This window comes from Catharus ustulatus, chromosome 21, assembly GCF_009819885.2.
Source record: "Catharus ustulatus isolate bCatUst1 chromosome 21, bCatUst1.pri.v2, whole genome shotgun sequence".
NCBI lineage: Eukaryota > Metazoa > Chordata > Aves > Passeriformes > Turdidae > Catharus > Catharus ustulatus.
In genome coordinates, this window is record NC_046241.1 from 1,671,544 (window position 1) to 1,697,902 (window position 26,359).

A 26,359-nucleotide genomic window follows, 5' to 3' on the forward strand; every position below is an offset into this window, starting at 1 on the left:
GAATAATTTCAAGCAGAGCTTTTTTCACTAAAATGTATTTTTAAGGCGGCTCCTCTTTGAGCTTTATAGGGCTGCAGGAGATGGTCAAGCAGAAGTTCAGGCCTTGCCATGTGGGGTTTAGGAGCAGTGAGGATGCATTTTAGCAGCAAGGTGCTACAGAGCAGCAGGGTTGTTCCTGATCAATGTAGAAATTTGTGTCTGGGGAAGAAGTTAGTCCGAGTAGTTAATGAAAGATACCTGAAACTGAGGAGCTATTCTGCATAGGGCAAAACTGCCTGTAGGATTTGAGTCTCAACTGGCCATCATCTCAAAGGGCAGAGGTATTTGGTAGCCATTGGTAGTTTGTTGCTTCCTCCCAATCCTCAAAGTTCCAGGTGTTTCCAGGTGTTTCCTCAATTAATCATTGGAAATTGGATTTTTTTTAACACCTGTGATTTTCCTCTCAGGTTACAGAGGGAAGAGGGGGATGGAGCCTGGTGCCCAGCTGGTTTGCTGGAGCCTGAAGATGTGCAGTTCCTGCAGATCGACCTGCACAAGCTGTACTTCATCACCCTGGTGGGCACCCAGGGCCGGCACGCCCGCGCCACGGGCAAGGAGTTTGCCCGCGCCTACCGCATCGACTACAGCCGGAACGGGGAGCGCTGGATCTCCTGGAGGGACCGCCAGGGCACCAGGGTGAGCCTGGGAGCTGGGTCTGCCTGGAGCACTGCACTGTGCCAGGCACATCCTCCCCATCCTGCTTACTGCATCGTATTCCAGCCTGGCTCTGCTGGAGCAGCGTGTTCTGCCTCAGTTCTGTGCTTGCCGTGCATCGTCTGGTCTGGCTTGGTTTGAAAGACAGGTGTCTGCTGAGAGAGACAGGAGCATCTCTTGAAATGGAAAATGTAAACCCCCTCTCTCCAAGCTATTGTAATTTTGAAAAGAAGGTGCTCTCAGGCAAAGATATGGGAATTGGAATAACAGTTCTTTACTAGGAAAAATTAAAACAGAAAGACAGTATTACAAAAAACAAACCCAAAACCCAACAACCCCAAAACACTGATAGAGTCAGAATCCAACCTGACATTCTGTCAGTCAGGGTGTTGGTAGCAGTGCCATTAAATGGTGGCTGCATCCTCCTGCAGTGACAGATGTGGTTCTGTTGAAGCAGTGCTCCTGTAGAAGGGAGCAGTTTTTCTCCAAAGTCCAGTGATGATGTGGAAAGATCCAGTTTTCCTCTGGGATCCAGTGAAAAATAGGCTGCTCTGATGCTCCAAATCGTAGTTTTTATTTAGGTAGGAAATGTTTGGCTCCTCCCCCTGGCTGGAGCATCTCCCAATGGGATGATGGAATTTTATCAGTCACGCACTGGGACTCAATGGCCATTAACAGGAGATGTCTCCTGGAGGGAGGATGGGTTGTGGAAGAGATGAAGAGCACTGCCCCACCTGGTTTTTAACAGATGGTGATAGAATACATGCTGCTGGTCACATCCTGTATTGCAACGAAAGACATGGTCTCATCCAGCAGCACTGCAGCATTCCTGATGTGGGGAGCACTGGGATCAGCAGTGGCCAGGACTGGAAACTGCTGCTGGGTTTTTCTTTCACACAACTGATTTGGGTTTTCTGGCCCTGCATGCTCAGGAACAGCAGCTGTGCTGCATCATCTCCTTTGCTCCTCTCAAAAGATGGGCAGGGTTCTCAGCTCTTCTACTGTGGAGCTGGTGCAAGGGTGCTTTTTTTCTGAGGGGATGTCTGAAGTTTTCTTCCTTTGTCCATGTCCCCTGACCTGATCCCCCAAATCAGGAGAACTGTGGCTCTTCACTGCCTGTCTGTGCACATCCCAGACATCACATGGGTGTCCCTCTCTTAGACACTTGTTTCTAAATTGGAAGCTGCCAAGCAGATGCCTGCTTTGGGATCTAAAATCAGAGGGGCTGGCAGGGAATGAAGGAGTTTCTGGGTGTCTGATAGCAGTGTTTGGTGTGTGGATGTTTTGGAGGAAGGAGTTTAGAGAGTAGGAGATGTGCTGAGCCCACACACTCAGAGGCTTCCCTGCTCACCACAGTTGCCATGCTGTCTCCAGAGCTGAGCACAGAGCTTAGGGCTGTGTGTTCCTAAGCCTTTGTTAGACTCCCCCTGGGAAGGAATCCCCTGGGTATCTCACCTGCAGCTTATCTGGCCTCAGGCTGGCTTGTGGAGTCTGGACACCTAAGTCAGTCTAGAGAGGTGCTGGGTGTGGTGACGTTTTCTTGCACTGAGGGTACTTTAGAAGTCCCAGCAGGGTCGGCAGTGCAGTATTTGGTAACAGCTTTTATCTTATTAATGAATTATTTGCTCACTCAGACCTTTAATCAGCTGTTTGGCCATTACCATTATATTGCCCATACCTCACATTTTGGTGTCCAAAAATTTAGGTAGCATATTTTGATGCTACAAAAGATGTGTCTGTGGGATGGGAGGGGAAGTCAAAATAAACAGTGGAGTGTTCCCAGAACAGTGGTGACACTGAGGGAAGGGTGAGGGTCCCTACCCTGTCAATGCACTGCAGCACGATGCGGTGGCTGTGGTGAGGCTGAGCACCTCAGTCCAAGATGCCTCCTGTGCAGCACCAAACACTTGCAGCACCTCTGGAATTGTGCTGGCTTGTGGGGAAAGGACATCAGGACCCTCCACCAGGAACCTGGTGGTGAGGGCAAGCTCTGTTACATCTTACTGGAGCTCATGGATTCCTTGAAGGAAGGGGTTTCATCCAGTAGCTGGAACTCTGACACATCTACTCACACCTTCACCCCCAGCTGCTTCTCCTCTCCTCAGTGCAGCCTGGGGGGTGTGCAGTGGGCAGGAGGTGACATGGCAGCACCCTCTCGCCCATCACCGTGGGAGCAGCACTTCCCCCCACAGATTCCTGGGGAAGCTCCCTGCTCTCAGACAGGGGGTGCAGGAACACCACTCTGCAGCACAGCAGGGAGAAGGTGCTGAGGATGTTTCTCCTGCAGGTGATCGAAGGCAACACAGACACGTACGACGTGGTGCTGAGGGACCTGCGGCCTCCCATCATTGCGCGCTTCGTGCGGCTGATCCCGGTCACCAGGGCGGCCATGACCGTCTGCATGAGGGTGGAGCTCTACGGCTGTGTCTGGCACGGTGAGCCCTTCCTGCCCTGCACAGCCCTGTTTGCTGCCTGGGAAACCAAACCAGGACTCCAAAGCAGAAATATAATGCAATAGGAAAAAACCCAATAAAGCACTGCCAGAGTCAGAATACAACCTGACACCCCGCAGTCCAGATGAAGTGGTCTTGAATAGTGATCCCATAGAAAGGTCTGGTAGCTCTTGTCCTCTGGAAACCAGTGGGTAAGGCTGCTTGTTCTGTCCCAAACCCCAGATGATGTCCAGGTGGGGATGCTTGGCTCCTCCCCCTGGGCAGAGCATCTCACAGTGGGCTGATGTCATTCTATGAGTCAGGGGTGGGTCCTTGATTACCCATGAAACAGAAATGGCTCCCACAGGGAGTTTGTAGGAGTCATGGGCAAGGCATTCATGGGCTCATTAACAGGAGATAGCAAGGAAAACATTGCCCCTCCTGCTTTCAGCTGTTCATGAAGATGGTGATAGAACACATCCTTTTGGGCACATCTTTACACTGACACCTGGCTGGGCTCTCCTCATCCCCGCATGTGCAGAGGGAGCCCCTGGCCCATGGAACTGCTCCTGTTGGTCCATGTGATAAATGGAAAGGTACATGGACACAGGTGACAGGAGGCTGCTGCATTTCTGAGGTGTGTGGCCTTCTTTTTTTAGATGGCTTGGCATCCTACAGCATCCCTGAAGGAGGGACAATAGCAGCTCCTGGCTTCCCCATCGTTTACCTGAATGACTCGACCTATGATGGCTACCATGAACGCAGGTGGGAGAAGTTGTCCTGTCCTCTCTCTGTGACTGTGCAAATTCTTCCCTACTCACCCTGTCACTGGTATCTTGTATCCCAAACACTTCTTCATGCTTGTAGGAGGTTGGAAGAATGCTGGGCAACAATGACTTTATGTATTAAAGCTGATGGTTTCAAGCTGGGCTGATTCAGTAGAGCTTGGATGTTTCAAAAAGAAGGTTTTTATGTACAGAGTAGGTGTCACATGTAGCTGTCCAGCAATAACTTAGGAACCTGCTGTGGAGTGTCAGGGAGCTACAGATGTAGGCACAAAACCCAGCCTGCTGAGCCAGGACTCTTTGAAACTACTTAACCTCTAGTTCACATGCCTGACTGGCAGGAATCTGCCTCTTCCAGCTGTTAATCCTTGCAGTTCAAAGGCACATACATGTACCTGTGCTCTAGTGACAGGAGGGCTCACCTGGGGTGGACTTACAGAGCCAAGGACTTGCAGAGGGAGTTAGAATTGTTCCACACTGGCATCTTCTACTCTGGGACAGAGCTGGAAAGCTATGAGGGGCTCTGCACTCACAAAGGAGTGGAATGAGACAGGGTCCTGACAAAGAGTCCAATCAGCCTTGGAAAGAGCCAATAACACTCTTCTCTTAGGAGCAGTGCCAGAAACGATCCTGGTTAGACCTGGCTGTGGCTCATGAGCTGCCCATGGTCTCACTTCCCACTTTCCTACCTTTCTGTGCCTGCCTGCAGGGCTTTCCCCAGAGGTTTCCCCCAGCACAGGATGGAGCAGTGTTCCTGCCATGCAGCTGCATGGTGAGATGCTGCAGTTCCAGCTGAAAATGCCAGTGTCATTTTCCAGAGTCTTTCTGTTCTCTAGATGCTCAGCCTGTAGCTCAGCTTTGCTGTTGTCCTTGACACCAGGGCTTCTGCCTTTTCCCAAGCTGGGAATGATGCTAAAATCCCAGCCCAAACTATGAGGTGGTGCTGCATAAGAAGAGTGAATGAGTCCTTGTCCAGGGTGGGTCAGGAGTAGGAAAACGGATGTTTTGCTGGTACCAGTTCAAAGACCTGTGTGATTTCCCACTGGAACTCTGGCTGACTGCTGGTTCTCCCTGGCCAGGCACCTGTATGGAGGGCTGGGCCAGCTCACAGATGGAGTGCTGGGGCTGGATGACTTCACCCAGAGCCACCAGTACCGCGTGTGGCCGGGCTATGACTACGTTGGCTGGAGGAACAAGAGCTTCAGCACAGGCGCTGTGGAAATGGAGTTCCAGTTTGACCGCCCACGGAACTTCACCTCCATGAAGGTAACTCAGCATGGTCCCTCTCCAGAGGGACAGGCTTTGGTCTGGGGGCTTCCAGGCTGCCCCTTTGGGGCCTTGAATGGATTGGAAGGGACCTTGAAGCTCATCTCGTTGCACCCTCTTCCACAGGCAGGGACACCTTCCACTAGACCAGGTTGCTCCAAGCCCTGTCCAACCTGGCCTTGAGTACTCTTCCCAAAGCAGGAGCATACAGCAAGTGCCTGTCAGCAGAATTTGAGCAAGTTTTCCAGTGTAGAAAGGTGAAGCAGGTGAGCACTTGCTTCTTCAGAGCTCAGACTCTTCTTCCAGTATTTGGCTTGAAGGAATAAAAAGCAGCCACCTGAAACAGTGTTTAGGCAGCTGAGATGGATTTAGGATGTAAAATTTACTGACCCCTGAGGTAAAGGAATGTGGCTGTGCTTCCATTTTGACCAAACATTTCTCTTGTGCTGTGGGAAATCATTTAAACACACAGGAAAAGCATGAGCTGAACTTTGAGTCTGTAGTAAACAGCAGGATCTTTTAAAAAGGATTGGTGGCTTTTCTTGTAGAGATTTCAAATGAAGGAGAACCCACCACATCCTTAAGTAAATTGTTTTGGTGGTTACTTACTCTGGTTTTATTTTGTCTATTTTTAACTTGCAACTGTTGGCTCTTTGCCTGCTTTTGCTGGCAAAAATAAGAGTTCTGCCTTCTCAGAAATCTTCTGCCTCTAAACCATGATTAAACCACTCTTTTAATCTTTGCTTCAGTAAACTAAGTTGGCAGGCTTCTCAATGCCTTCCCTGTGAGACCAAGGGTCATTTTTGGGGCTGTCATCCAATCCTTTCTTTCTTTGCTGATTACTCTTTTGGAGGTACAGAATCCGGATCTGCATGCAGGCTTTCCATCAAATTGCATAAAAGAATGGTACCAATTTCCTGCTTTTGGATGATTCCGCTTTGTTTGTGAATCTTGTGATGGTATTAATCCTCCAAGCCAAGAGAGAGGGAGCCAGTGGTCATTAAGGCTTTGGGATCATGCTGATAATCAGTTCCAAGTTATTAGTGTCCAGGATAAAAGTCCAGTGTGGAAAGCATCACTTAGATTTTGTCCCTGAGTTCACTACCCTGACATGAGTCAGTCCTTGAGATTATTTTAGGAAACTCCCTCCCATTCAGGAATTTAGTTTATTTTATTGCTAGTGATTCTGCTGTCTCCCTCAGGTCATTGAAAAAAGTAGCAGATTTTGATTTAGGAATGCATTCCTCCTAGAAAAACAGAGAAGAATTTGTGCCTTAAAATTTGTAAGACTGACTAGTTGATAATGTTTAATCAAATTAATATAATACACAAGCCCACATTATGGTAATTGGGGACAGATGCCTTCCAAAAATCTGTCTTGTAAACACAACCATCCTGATAAACCAAACACATCAGATCATAAAAAGAGCTACTTCATCTAGCATCTAATTAAAAAGTTATTCTGATTAGCATAAATTAATCTTCACTGTTTATTGAACATTGCCTCTTCCAGCTTTGAATTTCTTTTGTACAGGCCAGGTGGTCTGTGAATAATTTTTGCTTCCTATTACCCATTAGCTTTATCCCAGTCCCCTGAGCTTTCCCAGTATCCAATTTCCCAGTATCCCCTGGACACAAAAGTATTAAAAATAAATGTTAGCAACATTGCAATTGCATTGCACAGGCTTGCATGTTGTAAAATTGAACTTTAGTAGGAGATGTTTGCAATAGAAAATGTCTCTGTATCAGTCCAGGGTGGAAACACATCCAACTCGTGTCCAAATATGGCACAAATTGTATATTCCAGGCGTCAGGCTTTCCTGCCTGCTTATGAATGACTGCTTCTCCTTACTGAATAATGTTGGCTAAGCTTCATCTGGTCCTAATTATATACAAATACCCTCCTTTTGTCTTCTTGCTGCTCATCAGCCTGGTTGCCCCTCATTAGTGCTTCACTGCTTTTCACTGCAGGACCTGGCAGAGGCCAAGCAATTAGGAGGCTTCAGGGCTGTAGGGGTTTGGAAACTGTTGCTGTCACAGTGGCAAATACTCCACAGTCACTAGGAAATGATTCCTGGGGTCGTGGGGAGGGTTGGACCACTGTGGCTGTGAGAATGGGACAGGCTGAGGGATACTGAGGGCTTTGTCACCTTATTTCTTCTGGTTCCTGGTCATTGGCCACAGTGCTGAGATGTTGTGGTCCTGAGCTTCAGGTCTTCTAACAGAGCTCAGCCTGATGCTGAGCACCAGGAGAAGCTGATGGATGCAGGCTGAGGTGAGAGTTTCCCTAAAACTCAGATCCTTAGTTGTCCTCGAGGTGCAACCAGAGCAGGTGTATGGCAAGGAAATATCTGCTTGGGTCTGTCTTGGTTTGTGTTTTTTGGAAGAAATTAGCTTAGACTGCAGCTGCTAAAAGTATCTAAATGCTAAGAATTTTGGAACACAATTCTCATCTAATGGCAGAGATCAATTGTGATCTGTCATAGCTCGAACTGGTGCCTCAAAAGAGGGACTAAGAACAAAGAAATCCCTGGGACCCCTCAGGCCAAGAGGGACAGAAGAAGAATCCAAGAGCAGTATTAGGGTCTGGATTCTCTGTGCTCTTCATTGCTTCACTCTTTCATTACCAAATGGCTGCTGTGTCATTGTTTCTACACTGGCCTCTGAGGCTGGTTTCTGTGGGGGTTTTTGGTGAGTTCAGTAGTTCATTTTTTAAACATGGTTGTTACAGTTCACAGATCACAATCTATGGGCTGTCCACTCCAGCTGTTGATCTTTGAGTAATATTTAACCTGCGGCTTTGTCTATTCTAACTATTGCTAATGATCAGATTGTTACATACAAGTTTCACTACAATCCATCTTCACCATTATTAATGATCAGATTAATAGCTCCAGGGTTCACACTAATCCATCTTTGACTTGCAGAACAGAGCCATGTAGCTCAGATGAAATTCATCTTGTGGCCTAACAATTCCAGCTACTTATGTCAAGCAATTCAAGTAATACCAAATTTTTAACACTAAGAGTTCAGGTGATTTTTAATTTCCGTTTTGTGTTTAAATGTTTAAAGACATTTACAGTAATTTCACAATTATAAGCCGCACCATTTTGACTAAAATTTTGGTCCGAACCCAAAGTGCAGCTTATAATCAGGTGCGGCTTATATATGGACAAAGAACAAAAAGTTGCCGTTTTAGTTTGGAGGACAGGTGTCTGCTGAGAAAGGCAGGAGCTTCTCTTTGAAATGGAGAATGTAGACCCCCTCCCTCCAAATTATTATAATTTTGAAATAAAGCGGCTCTCGGGCAAAGATATGGGAATTAGGAATAACAGTTCTTTACTAGGAAAATTAAAATAGAAATACAGCACTACAAAGAAACAAACCCTAAACCCTGACACAGTCAGAGTACAACCTGACACCCGTCAGGCAGGGTGTTGGTAGCAATCCCATTCCATGGTGACTGCATCCTCCTGCAGTGACAGATGTGGCTCAGTTGGAGCAGTGCTCCTGTACAAGGTGCAGTTTCCCTCCGGAGCTCCAGTGGTGATGTGGAGAAATCCGGTTTTCCTCTGGAGTCCAGTGGAGAAAGGGGCTCCCTTAGTGTCCCAAAACCTCTGTTTTTATCTTGGTAAGAAATGTTGGGCTCTTCCCCCTGGCTGGAGCAACTTCCAATGGGATGCAGTAATTTTATCAGTCCCACAGTGGGACTCAATGGCCATGAGCAGAAAATGACTCGCTGGAGGAAGGATGGGTTGTGAGAAGATAAAGAACAATGCCCTGCCTGGTTTGAATGGATGGGCCATTAGCAGAATATCTCCTGTGGAGATCAGGATCACTGCCCCCACCCTCAAAGATGGTGATAGAACAGATACCTTTTATCACACTCTGTATTGTAACATGCGGCTTGTAATCAGGTGTGGCTTATGCATGGACAAAGAATGAAAAATTGCCGACACCCAGAAATGCGGCTTATACTCAGTGCGGCTTGTAATCGTGAAATTACTGTAAATGTTAAAGCCTGTCAGAATCTGACCATTAATGTAGCTTCTGCAGGTAGAATTCAGAGCTGTTTCAGAATAGCTTTTTGCCCAGTGTTCTCATTGCACATTGGAAGAAATCACTCATTGTGCACTCATACAGGGAGATAGTGGCCATGGAAAATTTTTGTGAATGGAACATCCTTGGAGCTGATTTAGGTAAATCTCTCTGATGGATCCATTCTCCTCTCCCCAGGTGCACTGTAACAACATGTTTTCCAAGGGGGTGAAGATCTTCCAGAGGGTGGAGTGTCTGTTCAAACCCCGCCTGATCGCGGACTGGGAGCCCGAGCCTGTGGGGGTGGCCACGGTGCTGGATGACAAAAACCCCAGTGCCAGGTTTGTGACCGTGCCCCTGCAGCAGCGCGTGGGCAAGGCCATCCTGTGCCGCTTCTACTTCGCTGACACCTGGATGATGATGAGCGAGATTTCCTTCCAGTCAGGTGAGTGCTCCTGCAGTCAGGCACACCTGGGGAAGCACAGGGAGCAGAGGAGCTGCTGTGGCAGTGCAGGACATGTGGGGTGACATGAGAGTGGCACTGTGGCTGCACAGGGGGAGGGAGGAGGTGCTGCAGGCACTGGAGGGGCAACGAGGGGGATCAAAGGTGCAGTGGGTGATTCCCAGGCTGATAGTGATGCACATGAGTAGAAGCAACCAAAAATTGGACTGTAGAGCAGTTGTTAATTTGAAACAGATCACAAAATCACAGAATATCCTGAGCTGGAAGGGACCCACCAGGATCGCCCAGCCCTGTCCCTGCCCAGACCCCCCAACAATCCCAGCCTGTCCATCCCTGGCAGCGCTGTCCAAACGCTCCTGGAGCTCTGGCAGCCTCGGGGCCGTGCCCATTCCCTGGGGAGCCTGGGCAGTGCCAGCACCCTCTGGGGGAAGAACCTTTCCTTGAACTCCACCTGAGCCTGACACAGCTCCAGCTGTTTCCTTGAGTCCTGTCTCTGGTCACCAGAGTGAAGAGATCAGTACCTGCCTCCACTTCCCCAGCTGCCTGCTGGCTATAACATTGATTTTTGCTTCTCTTTACCAAGTATTTTGTTAGGAATAATTCAAATATATCTAGAGATGATGAGATCAAGTTTAGCAGATTATTAAAAAATAGAGGCTGACTTTTCCTTAAGTCTTAACTATGATGCAGAAGTCAATGCCATGAGGTGCTTTAAAAGGCTCTGGAGGGAAAAGGACAAAAGTCTTGGAGAAAACCACCAGGACTGACAGGGAAAGGTGTGGCTGTAGCTCTCTATTCCAAAGTCTCTGTTCAGCTGTAGTGAGAGGACATTCCTGAGGGAGGAATTCCCTGGGTGCTGCTTACTGCTTACCTTGCAGGCAGCAGCCCTTCCTGTTCCTGATCTGCTGCCTGAACCCCTCCTGCTGGGGTTGGGATTGCAGACACTGGTGGCAGGAGCAGGGAGGTTTTGTTGGGCTGACACACCTCCCTTTCCTTCCACAGACATGGAGAGTGTGAATCCCAGTTTTGTTACGGTAGCCACAAGCACCACGGATCTCCTGGAAACGGAGCACAACGTTACTGAGGGCACCTGGGGTAAGGACTCCTGCCCCTTGGCCATGCCAAGGGCTCAAGTGTTGGGGAATTTCACAGGAACAATCCCAGTTAATGTCATCCTTCCCTCCATTTCTGGAGATCTGGGGATGGGCTGATCAGTGCCTCTTGCACAGGGCAATGTGTGACAGCCCCCTGAGCCTCAGCTGGCCAGGGCTGCCCCAGAACATGGACTGGAGGCTTATGTGGAGCCAGTGAAACTCTGAGCACTGTCTGCTCTAGGGTGGATCCACTGCAGGAATCTGTTCTGCTCACAGCAGTGCTTGCAGAAGTTCTCTGCACAGTTCTTAGCTCTTTGAGCCTCCAAAATGAGAATTTCTGGTAAGAGCAAAATGCGAACACAGCTGGTGTTGATGTTCAGGGAGCTGCCCAAGATCTTTTCTCTACCTGACTGTAGGAAGTTGGCTGGCACAGAAAACTGGTGCTGGTGCTTTAACCCCAGATTCTCCTTCTCTGTGATTGCAGGAACCACATCCTCTGTAACCAGCACCTGGATAGGGGAGAAGGCAGATGACTCCAACACCTCCATCCTCGTGGGCTGCCTTGTGGCTATCATTCTGCTGCTCCTGATGATTATAATCATCATTCTTTGGAAGCAATATGTTCAAAAAAGGTTGGAAAAGGTAATACAGTGGGGCTATTTTGTAGACATAAATCCAGAACTAATCATTAACCCTAATGAGCTCAGAACTATGTGAAAAGCACAGGGTTTCTCCAGCTCCATGGAGCAGCTAAAGCTGCTCTCACAGCAGGGGAGGATGCCAGGCCTGTCCAAGATATTACTGGAAGTTGCTGTGGTTGCAGCCAAGGGATTACTTAACAACTGAGCATTGCCTCAGTGTTTTGGGTTTTTTTTCCCTTTCCTCTGCAGGCCCCACGTCGAATCCTGGAGGAGGATGCCACTGTTCGCCTCTCCTTCTACAGCTACACCATTGCCAACAACCAGACCCAGATCCACCAGTCAAATCCCACCTATGAACGTGCTTTCCCACTGGATTTGGAATATCACCAGCCAGCTACACTGCTCCAAAAGCTTCCAGAGCTTTCCCAAAGTGCAGAGGATTCAGGTAGCATCAGCAGCCTCCAGAAGCTGCGTGGTTCTTCTATTATTATTTCTGTCAGACTGTAAAATGTGCCACTTGTCTGTGTCTAAGTTGCCATCTTTGGCTCCTGTGCAATGCAATAACCCAGGGAGCTCAGGCAGTATTGTGGAACACTGGCACTTCTTGGCATGGAGCTGTGACAGCTGGAGCAGCAGTCCCACTAGAGGGTGGTGGCCTTTTATTGTTTCATTTGAAGACTGTTTATGTATTACCCAGGTCATCTTTTAGCAGCTGGTTGGGCAGTCAGAGCAATCACATTGTTTGTGGAGATGCTGCCTGCAGCACTCTTGAGAGAAGACCTTTAACATCTTTTTTTGCAGCTAGGGCTCTTTGAAATTCCTGTAGAAAAATCAGAAGGAAATAGAGCAGGGAATTGTCCGTGGTATCCTGGCTTCCAGCCCCTGGGGAGCTTTTGGGCCCACACAGAAGGGAATGTTTCCAACAGTGTTTTGTACTCAGTGAAGGCATTGCTGCATTCCTCACACTGACAAGTTGCTAAGATCCAGCATTATTCTACACAGGGAGGCTGATTGGATTGAGCCAGGGTGTGAATTTGAAGCAGAACAAATGTTCTGTGTAATACTGAGTTAAATGTGGGGTAATGCTTTAGAATTATGTGAATAAGCTGTAAGAAGGAGAGGAGTTTGCTACCAGAGGACGTGGGAAATGGAAGCCTCGATCAGTTCTTGTTGCAGAAGGGAATCCAGAGCAAGTTTGACGTTGCAAACAACATCCCTGACAGGTAATGGGAACTGCTTGTACTTAGGATGAATCAGAAACAGAAAATCACTTCAGACTCACCTCCCTGTCTGGACAAGACCTGTAGCTCTCATGGCTGGCTAGAACAGGCTGTGTTGAGCAGGAATTTGCTGGCAGCTCACTGGTATTGTTCTGGTTCAAACAGAGCAGTGTCTCCCATGTAGGTGTTCCTCAGTACAAGGTAGCAGGTGGCCAAATTCCCAGATTGGGGTTGGGAGGAGTAGAAACTGGGACACACTGTTTCTGAGGGAGGCAGTGTGTGACTCACCTGCCTTTGTCTCCCTTTAGTGTGCAGTGGGGACTATGCTGAGCCCGACCTGACCAAGTCCACCCCTCACCAAGGCTTCCAGAACAACGTCCCCCACTACGCCGAGACGGACATCGTGCACCTGCAGGGGGTGACTGGCAACAACATGTACGCGGTGCCAGCCCTGACCGTGGACTCCCTGACCAAGAAGGACATCTCCGTGGGGGAGTTCCCCCGGCAGCAGCTGCGCCTCAAGGAGAAGCTGGGGGAAGGACAGTTTGGAGAGGTACAGCCATTCCCTGCTGCTTGTCCTCCAGCAGAAAGCCTGTCTGTGTCCTTTCAAACCTGTGTCCTTTCAAACCTGTGTCCTTTCAAACCTGTGTCCTGGTTTGAAAGACAGGTGTCTGCTAAGAAAAGCAGGAGCCTCTCTTTGAAATGGAGAATGCAAACCCCCTCCCTCCAAAATATTGTAATTTTGAAATGAAAGGGCTCTCAGGCAAAGATATGAGAACAGGAATAACAGTTCTTTACCAGGAAAAATTAAAATAGAAATAAAGTAATAGAAAAAACCAAAACACTGACAGAGTCAGAATCCAACCTGATACCAGTCAGGGTGTTGGTAGCAGTCCCATTCCATGGTGGGTACATCCTCCTGCAGTGACAGATGTGGCTCAGTTGGAGCAGTGCTCCTGTACAAGGTGCAGTTTCCTCTGAAGGTCCAGTGATGATGTGGAAGGGTCTGGTTTTCCTCTGGCATCCAGAGGAAAAGGCTGCTCTGATGTTCCAAATCTCAGATTTTACCTAGGTAGGAAATGTTTGGCTCCTCCCCTGGCTGGAGCATCTCCCCGTGGGATGCAGTAATTTTATCAGTCATGCACTGGGACTCAATGGCCATGAGCAGGAGAGACCTCCTGGAGGAAGGATGGGTTGTGGAAAGATAAAGAACACTGCCCCACCTGGTTTAACAGATGGCCCATTAGCAGAAGATATCTCCCATGGAGATGGGGATCACTGCCCCACCTGGTTTAACAGATGGTGACAGAATACACATCCTGTGTTGCAACCTAAGACAACCTGGCAGAGAGGGATCTTCTGATGAATCTTCTACTCCCTTCAACAAACAATTTGAAATAATATCACAAATTTTAAAAAGTGTAAATTAACTAAACTTTCAAAATATTAATTTGCATTAACAATTTAATACATTTAAGAAAACACTTCAAATTAAACAATAATTATTAATTCATATTTTATTTACATATAAATTAACTTTATAAATTTTAAGTTCTAAATTAATTAATATGGTTTAAGTTTAAAAACCTACAATCAATTTAGTTATTGTAATTAACTTAGTAATTATAAAAATAAAGTTTATTTTAAATTTAAATAAAAGTCCCATAGGATTTCAACCCTAAAAACATTATTGTAACATAATATTGTTACATTATTGTAACAATTTATATTAAAATAAAATTATGCCAATTATTTAAACAACTACATGTTTCCTCTACAATAATAGTTAAAACACAAATTTTGTATACTTCTTTATAAGTAATCTCATTATTTGCCACCTTACTTCTTTTGTAGTTTCTAAAAATATTCATCCTTATCACAACCCCAACTCTATAAATTGCCAGTCATACTTTTTATATATTTAGTCCTCATATATAACCACAATTAATAAGTTTAAATCTTTAACTACTAACTAATCTCCTATGTAACTAATAACTTAGTTAAAAACTTGAAACCAAAACTATCCAATATTATTCTAACTAAAAGTACTTTCTAATTTTTAAACTATAATTAGAAAGAAAACAGTTTTCTTAATTAAATTTTTAAAAGTTTCTAATTCCTCAGTGGGAGTGAGGGTTCTGTGTTGCAGTGTTTTATTTAAAATGTGTGTTTGCCCTTGGGGAGAGCTGCAATCCCCCAGCTAAGCCCCTGAGCCTTGTGCAGCTGTGAGGCTCTGCTGGTACCACTGGGCTCTTCAGCAATGGATGAACTTGCAAACTTTTTCTGTTTGCTGTCTATCTCTGATAATTCCCACCTAGGGAATTCAGACTTTCACATCTTCCATGGACATCTCAAATGTCATGGCTGCCACCCACCTTTAGACCTGTGGGTTTGGAAACTCTTCACAGTCCAGAGGGAGGGTCTGGGGGTGCTCTGCACACTGACCCAAGCAAGGACAGACATTTCCCAAGCACTGTGGCACCCTCATGTTTTCTGGCACTGCTGCTTGCTCAAGCCCCAGCTGGCCAGCAGCCTCAGGCACAATGATGCACACATCTGTCATTGCCAAGCTTTCCCTTTGCTCTTGAGCTCCTTTCAAGCTGTCAACATCTTCACCTCGCCTTTTCTTCTCTCCCTGCTTCATTTTCACACCATCTGGAGCTCCATCCTGAGCAGGTCTTTCCCTCTCCTGCTCATACTTTTTCACTGTCTTTTTTTCTTCTCAGTTTTTGTTCACTCACAGTCTTAAATTCTGTTTCTCTATTACATTCTGTCAACCACAGCCCTTCACTGACTGCTTCCTGCTCTGTGGTGTGCCCATCTTTGTGGTTCCTCCATTCTGACACCCCACCTTCCCTAGCCCAGCCCCTTTCCTGTCTCCTCTCTTCTTTCTGGCTCACTGTTTTGTGAGGAGGTGCTGACACCTTCAGCCTCCTCACCTGGCTGTCAGTGCAGCCCTTTTTGCTGTTGCCTGCATCTTGCTCTGTGCTCCAAAAGTGGAATAGAGAGGATTTTCTCACTGGTTTGCTTCTGGTTTCTCCTTTCTTCTCATTCTATCCTTCTAACAACTGTAATAACTCTTCCTCTGTATTGACTGGAGATGGCTCTCCCATCTCCCTTTTCCTTGAGGATGGATTCAGAGCCTGTTCTTTCCCTGTATCACAGGCTCTTTCGCATATGTGCTGCACCAAATTTTCCTCTCTCCTTCTCACCTCCTCAGTCTTTCCCAAACTGGCCATCACATACTCTGCTCCACTGCTCTGGCTCTGTGTTCCTAGAAACAGGGCTCATTGCTTTTTTCAAGTCTCTACTTTTCCTTCTTTTCAGTCTTTTGTCTTCCTTTCTCCCAAGGAAGCACCACCACCCTTCCCTGGTGACACATCACCTTGGAATTACCTGTGCTCAGTCCTGTGGCTCTTCCCTGTCCCAGGTCTCATGACTGTACTTTCCCCACAGCAGATTCATTCTCTGTGGGACTGCAGCATCTTTGTACCTTTGTTCCCATTCTGCAGTTTGTCCCATTTTCTGCTGTCTCATTTTTCCCCTCACCATGCTTGTGACATAAGTTCTTGCTGCTCTCTTCATACAAAATTCATGATGCTCCTGTTACATTCCTCTCACTGCTGCAAATCTTTGACTGACACATCTAGTCCTTCTTTTCCAGTCCTTTTTCCTATCCACACTCCCAGGTCTGTCTGCTTTCCCCACCCAGTTCTCCATTTGGATGCACATTCTGGTAACTTCTTAAGTGTCTTGTCACCCCTTTTTGTAAAACCCTGGCAGTAATTTCATATAATTAATAATTCATTTATTGGAAGAAATTTGGAATTATGTATAGTCATTAGAGTATTTAGTTATCTCTGGGTATTCTTACAGGTGAGGTGTTCATATCAGGGACACATATACACACACTTTTATCTTTTTTTTTTTTTTTGTTCCCTGGAATTTGAGGATTTTGGATAACTGGCTGTAGTCCTTGAATACCCCTCAGTGGAGTCTGAGCAATGCCTCAAGCCTGGCCATGGTTTGATGGATCTGGGGTTATGTGAGGTGCTTTAGTGCAGAGCAGACACATCCAGGCTCAGGGGCTTTCCTGAACATCCCCAGTAGGTGCTGGGGGAACTGGACTGCCCCAGGCTGCTGCACCAGTGCAGCAAACCCAGTGTGTTGGGGACTCATCTGCCTTGGGGATGTGCTCCTGTGTCATGGGCTATGTCAGGATCTAGGGCCATTTCTAATCACAGCTGTGTCACCTTCAGCAGATCATTCACTTGTTCGTTCTGCCAGCAGTGACCAACCTGGCTGTGATGTTGTTTTCTTCTGGTTTTCTGCCTGTGTGTGCTCTTACAGCTGCCTCTGCCCTGCAGGTGCACCTCTGTGAAGCTGATGGCCTGCTAGAATTCTTGGGAGTCTCATCCTCAGAATTCACTCACCAGCCAGTTCTTGTGGCAGTGAAAATGCTGAGATCAGATGTCAACAAAACAGCCAGGTAAGTGCAGCTGCAGTTCCAACCAGCTGGAAGGAAAGCAGATACTTCCCAAACACAGGTGAACCCTGGGGACTGCTGTGGGAGTGTTGTGTGTCTGTGGTGTGTATTCCATGTGTTCATGGAAGGAGCAGGACACAGCAGGGAATGGGGTGGGGGAAGCTGGAATATCAGCCTGAAATGCAGCATTAATCCTGCTCTGGGAGAGGTCAGTGTTGACCGTGAGCTCAGAACCAGTTTCACACTTGTGTGTGCAAAGTGTAAATTACTGAGAACACACCACTTGTGCTGTCCTCAGACAAAGGAACAGTTTGGGATTCAAAGGTGTTTTCTGTTTTCCAAGAAATGATTTCCTGAAGGAGATCAAGATCATGTCCCGGCTGAAGAACCCCAACATCATCCGGCTGCTGGGCGTGTGCGTGCGGGACGACCCCCTGTGCATGATAACAGAGTACATGGAGAATGGAGACCTCAACCAGTTCCTGTCCCACAGGGAGATCTACAGCAAATTTGCCATTTCAAACAACATCCCCTGTGTCACGTAAGAGAAGCTGCCTGTCTTGTTTGGATAATCACAATACAGAGCTGCCAGTTTTATCTGCTGTGCCATTGCCATGGCACATGGATGCCAGCCCTGCTTGGTGTGGGGTTGTTCCTGAGGCCTCTGGAGCTCTGTGTACCCCTGAAGTGTCCCTGACAGAGCTGTTCTGGTCACAGAAACCATCTTTGATGTATTTGTTGAGATGACCATCTCTTTATGTTAGTGGGATTGCATCAAATATTTCATTGATATGAAAAACAGTTGCATTACAGCAAGAATTTTGGGATAAAAATCAAGAATGTCTCTTGGCTTTTAATAAGGTTCATATGTTCTCTGGTGTCCAGAAAATATTGCATGAGAGGAGCTGAGTGTGGCGCTTCAGTCAGGAGAAGATTTCATCAGCCAGCAGAAGGAGAATATTTGGCAAAGAAAACCACTTTTTGTCAGCAGTGGCACTTGTCTCTCTCCTCAGTGGAAGGATTAAATCTGCCATAAAAGCATCTCTGCTATTGCAGAAATGCTTTCCTCAGAGGAGAGTCATGTAGGACTAATATTCTGCTTGATAAGGAGCCTTGCCCTGACCAGGAGCTGCAGCACTGCTGAGCCTTTGGTGTGTTCCTCCCCAAAGGATCACTTGGATTTGTGGGTCAGGCATAAGGCAGGCAGGCAGAGCAAGCTCTGATGTGCTGGGTCTTACTGTGGCCAGACAACACCAGCCTTGCTGCCAGGTCCTGTCAGGAGTGTTAACCTGGTGTCCTGCAGTCAGGACATGCCAGGAGCTGTAGGAGGAGAGAGGATTTGCCTCTGAGTAAAAAGATTCCAGCTCTTTTCAGCCTCCTGCCCTTTCTGCCCATCTGAAACCTCATTCACCTGTAGACTTGTGCCTTTTTTTCCCAGCCAAAGACTCAAAATGTTCTTTTTCTATCTCCTGTTCACTTCTCACCTGACTTTAACACTGTCACTCACATTGTCCTTCCTTGCTTGCTTTCCATTACTTGTCTCTACCTCTAGTTTTTCATTGTCTCCCCCGATCCTTCAGCCTCTCCATTTGTCCCTCCCAGGCAGAGAATGTCACACAGAGGCAGCTCTGAAGGGTTTGTGTCCTGGCAGTGACAGGAATGTCAGGGGAATGCCCCACCTGGCTCTCAGACCCAGGATTTGGTGCATCAGAGCTGGTGATCAGCCCCTTCATGCACAGGGATCACACATTCTTAAGTCCTTATGGCTCTTTGGTATTTGAAGTGCGTCTCCCTGCTGTCTCTGGCTGTCTGGTCACAGAATCATTTAGGTTGGAAAAACCCTCTAAGATCATTGATGTTCTCCTAGCACTGCCAAGGCCACCATGTGCCAAAAGTGCCACAGCTACATGGCTTCTAAATCCCTCTTGGAATGGTACTGGGTACTGCCCTGGGCAGCCTGTGCTAAGACCTGACAACATTATGGTGAAGAATTTTCCCCAATATCCAACCTGTTCCTCCCCAGGCACACCCTGAGGCTGTTTCTCATCCTGTCCCTGTTCCCTGGGAGCAGAGCCCAACCCCCTTACTGTCCCCTCCTGTCAGGGAGCTGTGGAGGGCCAAAAGGTCCAGGCTGAGCCCCCCCAGCTGCTTCTCCATCAGCTTTGCTGCTCTTCCAAAGGCAGCTCTGCTCCTCTGCCTTTGGGGTGCTGCCCTGAGGTAGCACAATGACTCTGCTGAGGAGTTTGTACCACCCAGTCCCACCCCATCCTGCCCCAACCCATCCTGCCCCTCTGCTCATGGAGCTGCTTGTGTGGAGCCTTGGCAACCTGAACAGGGGAGCAAGAACCAAGAGGAAGCTGCTGATGGGAACCTGCCAGGGTTTAGGATGGACAGGAAAGATGGGGCTGATCAGGTGGGGTGAGCTGCACCAGGCAGAGAGGGAAGCAGAGCTGAGCAGGGGAAGGGAAAACCTGGGATCTTGGAGCCTGTGCCCATTCCTGTGCCAACAGCCAGGTTATTGGGGTACAGGTGAGTGGAAGAGTTACTGCTCTGGAGCCTGTAAAAAGTGGGAAGAGGGACTTTTTGCACAGACAGGTAGTACAGGATGGGGATAATGGTTTTACACTGCCAGAGGACAGGGTTAGATTAGATTTTAGGAAGAAAGTCTTTACTCAGAGGATGGTGAGACCCTGGCACAGGGTGCCCAAAGAAGCTGTGGCTGTCCCATCCCTGGAAAGTGTCCAAAGCCAGATTGGAAGGGTCTTGGAGCCACCTGGGATAGTGGAAGTTGTCCCTGTCCATAGCAGGGGTGGAATTAAATCATCTTCAAAGTCCCTTCCAACTCCAGCCATTCCATGATTCTGTGATAGTCTCCTTTTTCTTTGTTCTGGTGGCAAAGGCCTCTTTTTCTGACCTTCACTGAAAAAATACAAATAGTGAGCAGTTTATCAGATGTGTTCTGAGGAGCACTTGGTTGTGTGAAGCATTTGAGCATCAGCAGTGGGAAACAGGCTGAGCAGCACACAGCAATAGTATGGGAAGAATGCTGAGTCTGATGGTCCAAACTCTGTCTGTACATCCTGCAGCTTTATTAGTCCTATCTTCATTTAGCTAATGGAAGAATTAAAATTAAATTAGATGGAAAATACATCTGTTTCTATTTTCAGTAATGTTTAGCATATTTAAAACCAAGTCAACTCTCTTTAATGTGAAGTGACACACTTATGTTAATATAAGCATTCAATAGTGGTGGTGTTTGAAATACCAGGCCAAGTGGTTTTTAAGATATGAGATTCTGAGCTTAATTTTTCATGCTTCTCTGCAAAAAGTTGGTGCTTTAATGCATGAACTCTTTGAAAATCTTGAGATTGTCTGATATTGAAAAAACCATAAATCTAAAGGATGTCAGGTTGTGAAGGCCTGAATTTCAGGGACAGCCTGTCTGTTCCTGCTTAGTCAGCCCAGGATCTTGGCTGTTCATGCCCTGGAACGAGACAGTTTAGTTCCACTCCTATGGCAGAAAATAAAACAACAGGTCACTAACACATCAAATACAATAAAGTCTTGAGTGTGGGGAAACTCCACTGATTTCTCTTTGTTCTATTTTCCTTTACTGCAGCCACTCCAACCTGCTGTACATGGCCACCCAGATCGCCTCAGGGATGAAGTACTTGGCATCTCTGAACTTTGTGCACAGGGATCTGGCAACTCGCAACTGCCTGGTGGGGAACAACTACACCATCAAGATTGCAGACTTTGGCATGAGCAGGAACCTTTACAGTGGGGATTACTACAGGATCCAGGGGAGAGCTGTGCTGCCCATCCGTTGGATGGCCTGGGAAAGCATCCTGCTGGTAGGCACTGCACAAAGCCTCTCTTTCTTCCTTCATTGACCCTCACTGTGCCCCTGAAGCAGTGGCACAGCTCTGTGCCAGCCAGTCACCACCAATATGTGTTCTGCACATGGCCCCTGGTGAGAAATCCACAGACATAACTCATATGCTGGGAAAGGAGCATGCCCTTGGAAATACAGAATGCTATGGAATGGTTTGGGTTGGAAGGACCTTAAAGCCCATCAAATTCCACCCCTGCCATGGCAGGGACACCTCCCACTGTCCCAGGCTGCTCCAGCCCCAATGTCCAGCCTGGCCTTGGGCACTGCCAGGGATCCAGGGGCAGCCACAGCTGCTCTGGGCACCCTGTGCCAGCCCTGCCCACCCTGCCAGGGAACAATTCCTGCCCAATATCCCATCCATCCCTGCCCTCTGGCAGTGGGAAGCCATTCCCTGTGCCCTGGCACTCCAGACCCTGTCAATTGTCTCTCTCCATCTTTCCTGCAGACCCTTCAGCCCTGCAGGGCCACCCTGAGCTCACCCCAAAGCTTCTCCTCTCCAGGTGAACAATCCCAGCTGTCCCAGCCTTTCCTCCCAGCAGAGCTGCTCCATCCTCTGATCCCCCTGGTGCCTCCTCTGGACTCTCCAGCAGCTCCAGCTCCCTCCTGTGCTGGTTCCAGGGCTGGGGCAGCTCTGCAGGTGGGGTCTCACCTGAGCCCAGGGGCAGAGGGACAGAATCCCCCCTGCCCTGCTGCCCACGCTGGGCTCAGCCCAGGGCAGGGGGTTCAGGGCTGGGGCAGGTCCAGCTCTGCCCCACAGCACCCCCAGGTCCTGTCCCAGGGCTGCTCCATCTGCTCATCCCTGGACTGATCCCAGGGGTTGTCCTGACCCAGGGGAAGCTCCAGCACTGGTGACACCTCTTGAGGTTCCTGTGGCCACTGCTCGAGCTTGTCCAGGTCTCTCTGGCTGGCATCACATCCCTCAGGCCCCATCTGGGCATGAATGCCTGGCATTCCTGCTGGAATTTTAAGGAAGTTGCCTTTCTCTGCTTATTCCCCCAGCTGTGAAGCTGAGAGGGGCAGGGACAAAACCACATGAGTTTCAAGTGCCAGGTCTTGAAGTTATGGAGTTTTCTTCACATTTAAGGGTCCTGCTGTCTCCCCTCAGGATATTGTTCCACAGCCCAAATGCATCCACTCTGGAGGATATTTGACCAAATATTTTTTCTCGTAGTAGTTAGTGAATTGCTTTCTTATAACATCCTCTCCAGGTACCCAGAAAAATTGTAGTTACCTCTGCTATAAAGGCTGCCAGGCCCAAGCTCTCTGAAATCCACCCTCTCTTCCTGGAAATGGCTGCATGTAAACCATAAATCACATAAATCATCTAAACATAAATCACCATCTTCCCCGTGTGAACATCTTCCAAACCTTGACAGACTCAAGGGTTGCCAGATAAGCCTGGGTGAAATGGGGCTGGGATATTTTCTGCCCAAACAGGCCCTCCAGCCCCTCAAGTGTTTTGTGTTATTTTCTGAGCAATCTTTTTACTTCTCCAGAAACACATTGTTCCAAACACAGCCAGTTTGGGCACATTTTTTGAAGACAGAAAACAAGGACAGCGAGAAGATTGTCACTGGCTTCTTACATGTGCAAAAACCAAAATTATCTTGGGCCTTTCTCTAAGAGTCTGGAGTCTGCTCTGACTCTGCTTGCACCCTGAGGGCTTTGCTTCCCTTTCAAAGGCTTTTCTGTGAGCTCTGCTCTTTTGGGTGGAGGTAGCCAGCGACTGTCCCCCCTCCATCAGTTTATTTGATTCTGCTGCAGACTGTCTCAAGAGGCACAGAAATCTCTGGCCTTCTCTGGGACCTGCTCCCTGTTACAAAGCTTTGCCCCTGTGAACACTGCTCCTTCTTAGGGCTTGTGGGACCCCCAGGTGCTGCTGCTGCCCTACAAACAGCCCTGTGTGTGTGCAGTCACCTCTGGCTCTTTTTGGAGCATTTCCCCAGGTGCATCCTCATGCTGAGCTGTACAGGGTGCAGACTGGAAGGATTTTACTGAACAGGCACCTGAGCAGATCCTCTCTGTCCACAGGGCAAGTTCACCACGGCCAGCGACGTGTGGGCGTTCGGGGTGACGCTGTGGGAGATGTTTGTGCTGTGCAAGGAGCAGCCCTACAGCCTCCTGACGGACGAGCAGGTCATCGAGAACACGGGCGAGTTCTTCCGCAGCCAGGGCAGGCAGGTGAGCATCCCAACAGGCTCTGCCTTCCCTCAGCCTCTCCCACCCTGCTGCCCTCACCTCCTCTGCAGCAGCCTCTGCTTCCACTCATCTTCTCACCTGTGTCCTGCCTCTCCTCCCCTTTTTCTGGGCTCACTGCTGCACCAGTTTTTCTCCCTTGGAGTCGCACTGGAAGAACCCCTCAGCCCTGTCCTGCTTCTTTCCTGTTCTAAACCACTTCACTCTGCCCTGTCTTCAGCTTTTCCAGGCTCTCCCACACAATCCTCTCTCCTTCCCTCTGTCAGCACTCTCCCACCAGCATTGCTTCTGGAAGATGAGGAAGCAGGAGGGACTTGTGGTGGGAAGGAGCAGTTGTTAGTTCCCAGGGGATTACATTCTCCCTGTACTATCTCCACACATGCCAAGAAGCCATAGGCCCTCTCCAGCTGCTGAAGGGCTTTTGTGCTTTTTTGTCCCCACTGCTGCTGCCCTCAATAGATCCCAGTGATGCTGCAGGACACTCCAGCTCCTCAGTACCCAAAGCTGTGGAGTACCAGTTCAGAAGAGTTCTCCCCAAAACTCACCTTTAGCACCAGAGAATTAAGGGAAATAAAATGATGAGGGGTTCACTCACCATCTCCCAAATACCAGTGATTAGCCAGGAGCCTAAAAGAAGCAAGCCTAAAAAATGAGAGGGAGAATCAAATCATTCTGCCAAGCTGTGCTGTAGATAAGCTCTAAAAGGTGTTTTTTCTGTCTCTGCTAACAAGCTGTCACGATGCTTAGAAAGCCTCATGGGTTGTCTACGGTGAGTTGAAAGTACTTGGATTTTATTGTGGTAAATTTGGTTTTGGTTTGTGTTTTGCTGTCTCTTGGAAGACAAATCAGAAGCATTCATGTTTTCTGGGGGACAAAGGCCTGTTTTGTGACCAGCTCATCAGGCAAGTTGGCAAAGTGTCCGTGGTGCTGTTTGAGAGGCTCTGTCCAGACTCTGCTGCCAGACTGGGGCTGGAGTGATTCCAAACACTGCATGGTGGCTGTGTCTTGCAAACCTGGAATGAAACTGTCTTTTGGTGTTACTTTAGTAAAGGCTCAGTTCCTTTGTGAGAACCCCACTGAAATACTGTGACTCTCTTCCTTTCAGATCTATCTCTCCCAGACTCCTCTGTGTCCTAACCCTGTGTTTGACCTGATGCTGAAATGCTGGAGCAGGGATATCAAAGATCGTCCCACTTTTGACATGATCCACCAGTTCCTGCTAGAACAAATGGAATCAAACATTTGAGTCCAGGAAAGAGGCAAACTGTTGAGAACAGAGTGACTTTGGGGTCTCTTTGCCTGTCCCTCACAGTCAGGCCACCCTCCCTGACTGGGCCCCATTGCAGTTGGGACGTCCATGGCAGCTGCTCATTCTCTTGGCCATGGTCTGACACACAGGACCAGAGGATCTCATTTGGTTGGAAAATCATCTCCTCTTCTGAATCATTTCCTGGGAATACTGTGAGAGGGGTTTTATTGGATACCCACACACCTTTGGGCAAAAGGAATGAGTGAAACTTGAGGGACTTGGAGCTCTCTCCTGGCTGGAAGAGAAGTTCGGGTCGGTGAGAGTGCTGCCACTCGAGAGCAGGAGTCTGGGAGGAAAGACTGCAGCCTTCCTGAGCTATTCCATGGAATCTGATGGAAGTCTTGTGCACATGAGCAAGTGTTTCTGTGTGCTCTTGCTACAGACAATGGTGAGAGGCCAGGAACATCTGGAGCTGGGAAATGGTTTAATGGACTTGGGAACTGACGGAGCATTTAGGAACCCTTTGGGAGTGACACTGCCAGGGTCCACAGAAGATGCTGAAACAAGAGTCCAAGATGATGTTCTGTTTTCCTGTGGTTGTTAAGCACTGCTTTGGTTATATATGTGCATTTTCCCCACACTGGATTTTTTTGTTTTGTTTTGTTTTCTAGAAAAAAATGGTTTTAAAATGAATGTTAAAGGTCAATGGGAGGTCACTGTGTTAGAAGATCTTCCTCTGACCTACAAATTAAGGTTAGGGTAGGGAGTTTGTATTGAGAAGTAGCTGATACTGTACTACTGTCACTATGTAGATTTATTAACCTAATGAACTTGTAGCCACAATGGACTGATGTGCAATTAATCCTGTATAATTACCCATCAATATGAGATCTCTAAATCAATGCTGTTAGGTGGGAGAGGGAACTTTAGATTTGGTGGAAGTGGATGGCTGAGAGCAAAACCCTCTTTGTCACTTGTCACAGCTCCCAGAGAGGGACAGGAGGAGCACACAGGCCACGTGTGTCTGGAACCAGAGGTTCCTGTCCAGGTGTGCCAGGTTGGTGCCATGGGCAGGCAGGGGCAGCTCAGGCTCTGTCACTGTCACAGAGCCCCCAGGGCTGGGCTGGCACATCCCCTGTCCTTTATCTCAGTGCAGGCTGGTTACTCATTGAATTTGGGGTTGCTTTTTGTGTGTCCTGTCACAAACAGCTCATTCTCTGGAGGGTTTTGGAGAGCTCTGAAATCCATTTGGAATGAGTTAGAGAATTCAGTGTGTTTCTACAATAAATCCATTGTGGATTTACCAGGTGCCTGGGGAATACTGTGCTATTCCCTCTAATCATTTAGCAAGATACTTATAGGACCAAACCAAATATTTCATAAGCTGGGAGAAGATGAAAGCTCAGCATTTGGCTTTTTTTAAAAAGTAGAATCCAGGATAAAATGTATTTCCAGTAAAGATTATAAAGATAATTTTCATCTTAGCCACAAGCATAGATTACTGGCTGGCTGTGCTGTGAAGGGGCACTGCTGAGAGGGGAATGTCTGAGTGGTTACAACACAGGGATAATTGTGCTAAAAGAAAAACTCTGCTTCTGAGTGTGCAGATACCAGGCTGGAGCATGGCATGGCTGTGTTTGCTCCTTGGGAAGGCTCCAGCTGTGCCTGGGCTGCCCTGCTGGGGATGTGTCCCCACCACAGCTGCTCCTCTGAGCCTCTTTAGGGCTGAGCAGCCAGAGAGCCCAAGTGCTCTCCTCTCCCTGCAGGGAATCTCACCCCCAAAGAGAATTCCTTTTTGCCCCCTGTGACTGGAGGGGGTTGGGGTGAGCTGCCCTTCCCTGCTGGAGTCAGAGCCAGCCTGCTGAGTGCTGCTGTCTGGCAAACCACTCAGCCAAGGTATT

At 48.0% G+C, this 26,359-nt stretch overlaps 1 protein-coding gene across 3 annotated transcripts in view; it reads left to right on the top strand.

Moving 5' to 3' along the window:
- LOC117005605 (discoidin domain-containing receptor 2-like) overlaps positions 1 to 25,878 on the top strand; it is a 57,987-nt gene extending 32,109 nt beyond the window's left edge. For 2 of the 3 annotated variants that reach the window (XM_033077482.1, XM_033077483.2), the window contains exons 4-17: positions 447 to 675; positions 2,981 to 3,128; positions 3,785 to 3,890; positions 4,990 to 5,176; positions 9,413 to 9,659; positions 10,680 to 10,772; positions 11,256 to 11,413; positions 11,662 to 11,857; positions 12,941 to 13,185; positions 17,000 to 17,121; positions 17,462 to 17,659; positions 20,738 to 20,972; positions 23,045 to 23,194; positions 24,315 to 25,878. In XM_033077482.1, coding sequence (XP_032933373.1) covers positions 447 to 675; positions 2,981 to 3,128; positions 3,785 to 3,890; positions 4,990 to 5,176; positions 9,413 to 9,659; positions 10,680 to 10,772; positions 11,256 to 11,413; positions 11,662 to 11,857; positions 12,941 to 13,185; positions 17,000 to 17,121; positions 17,462 to 17,659; positions 20,738 to 20,972; positions 23,045 to 23,194; positions 24,315 to 24,455 — 2,455 coding nt within the window. In that variant the 3' untranslated portion in view covers positions 24,456 to 25,878. Of the gene's footprint in view, positions 1 to 446; positions 676 to 2,980; positions 3,129 to 3,784; positions 3,891 to 4,989; positions 5,177 to 9,412; positions 9,660 to 10,679; positions 10,773 to 11,255; positions 11,414 to 11,661; positions 11,858 to 12,940; positions 13,186 to 16,999; positions 17,122 to 17,461; positions 17,660 to 20,737; positions 20,973 to 23,044; positions 23,195 to 23,940; positions 23,979 to 24,314 lie in introns of all 3 variants that reach the window. The other variant, XM_033077484.1, reaches the window with a different exon arrangement.
- The last annotated feature ends 481 nt before the right edge of the window (positions 25,879 to 26,359 follow it).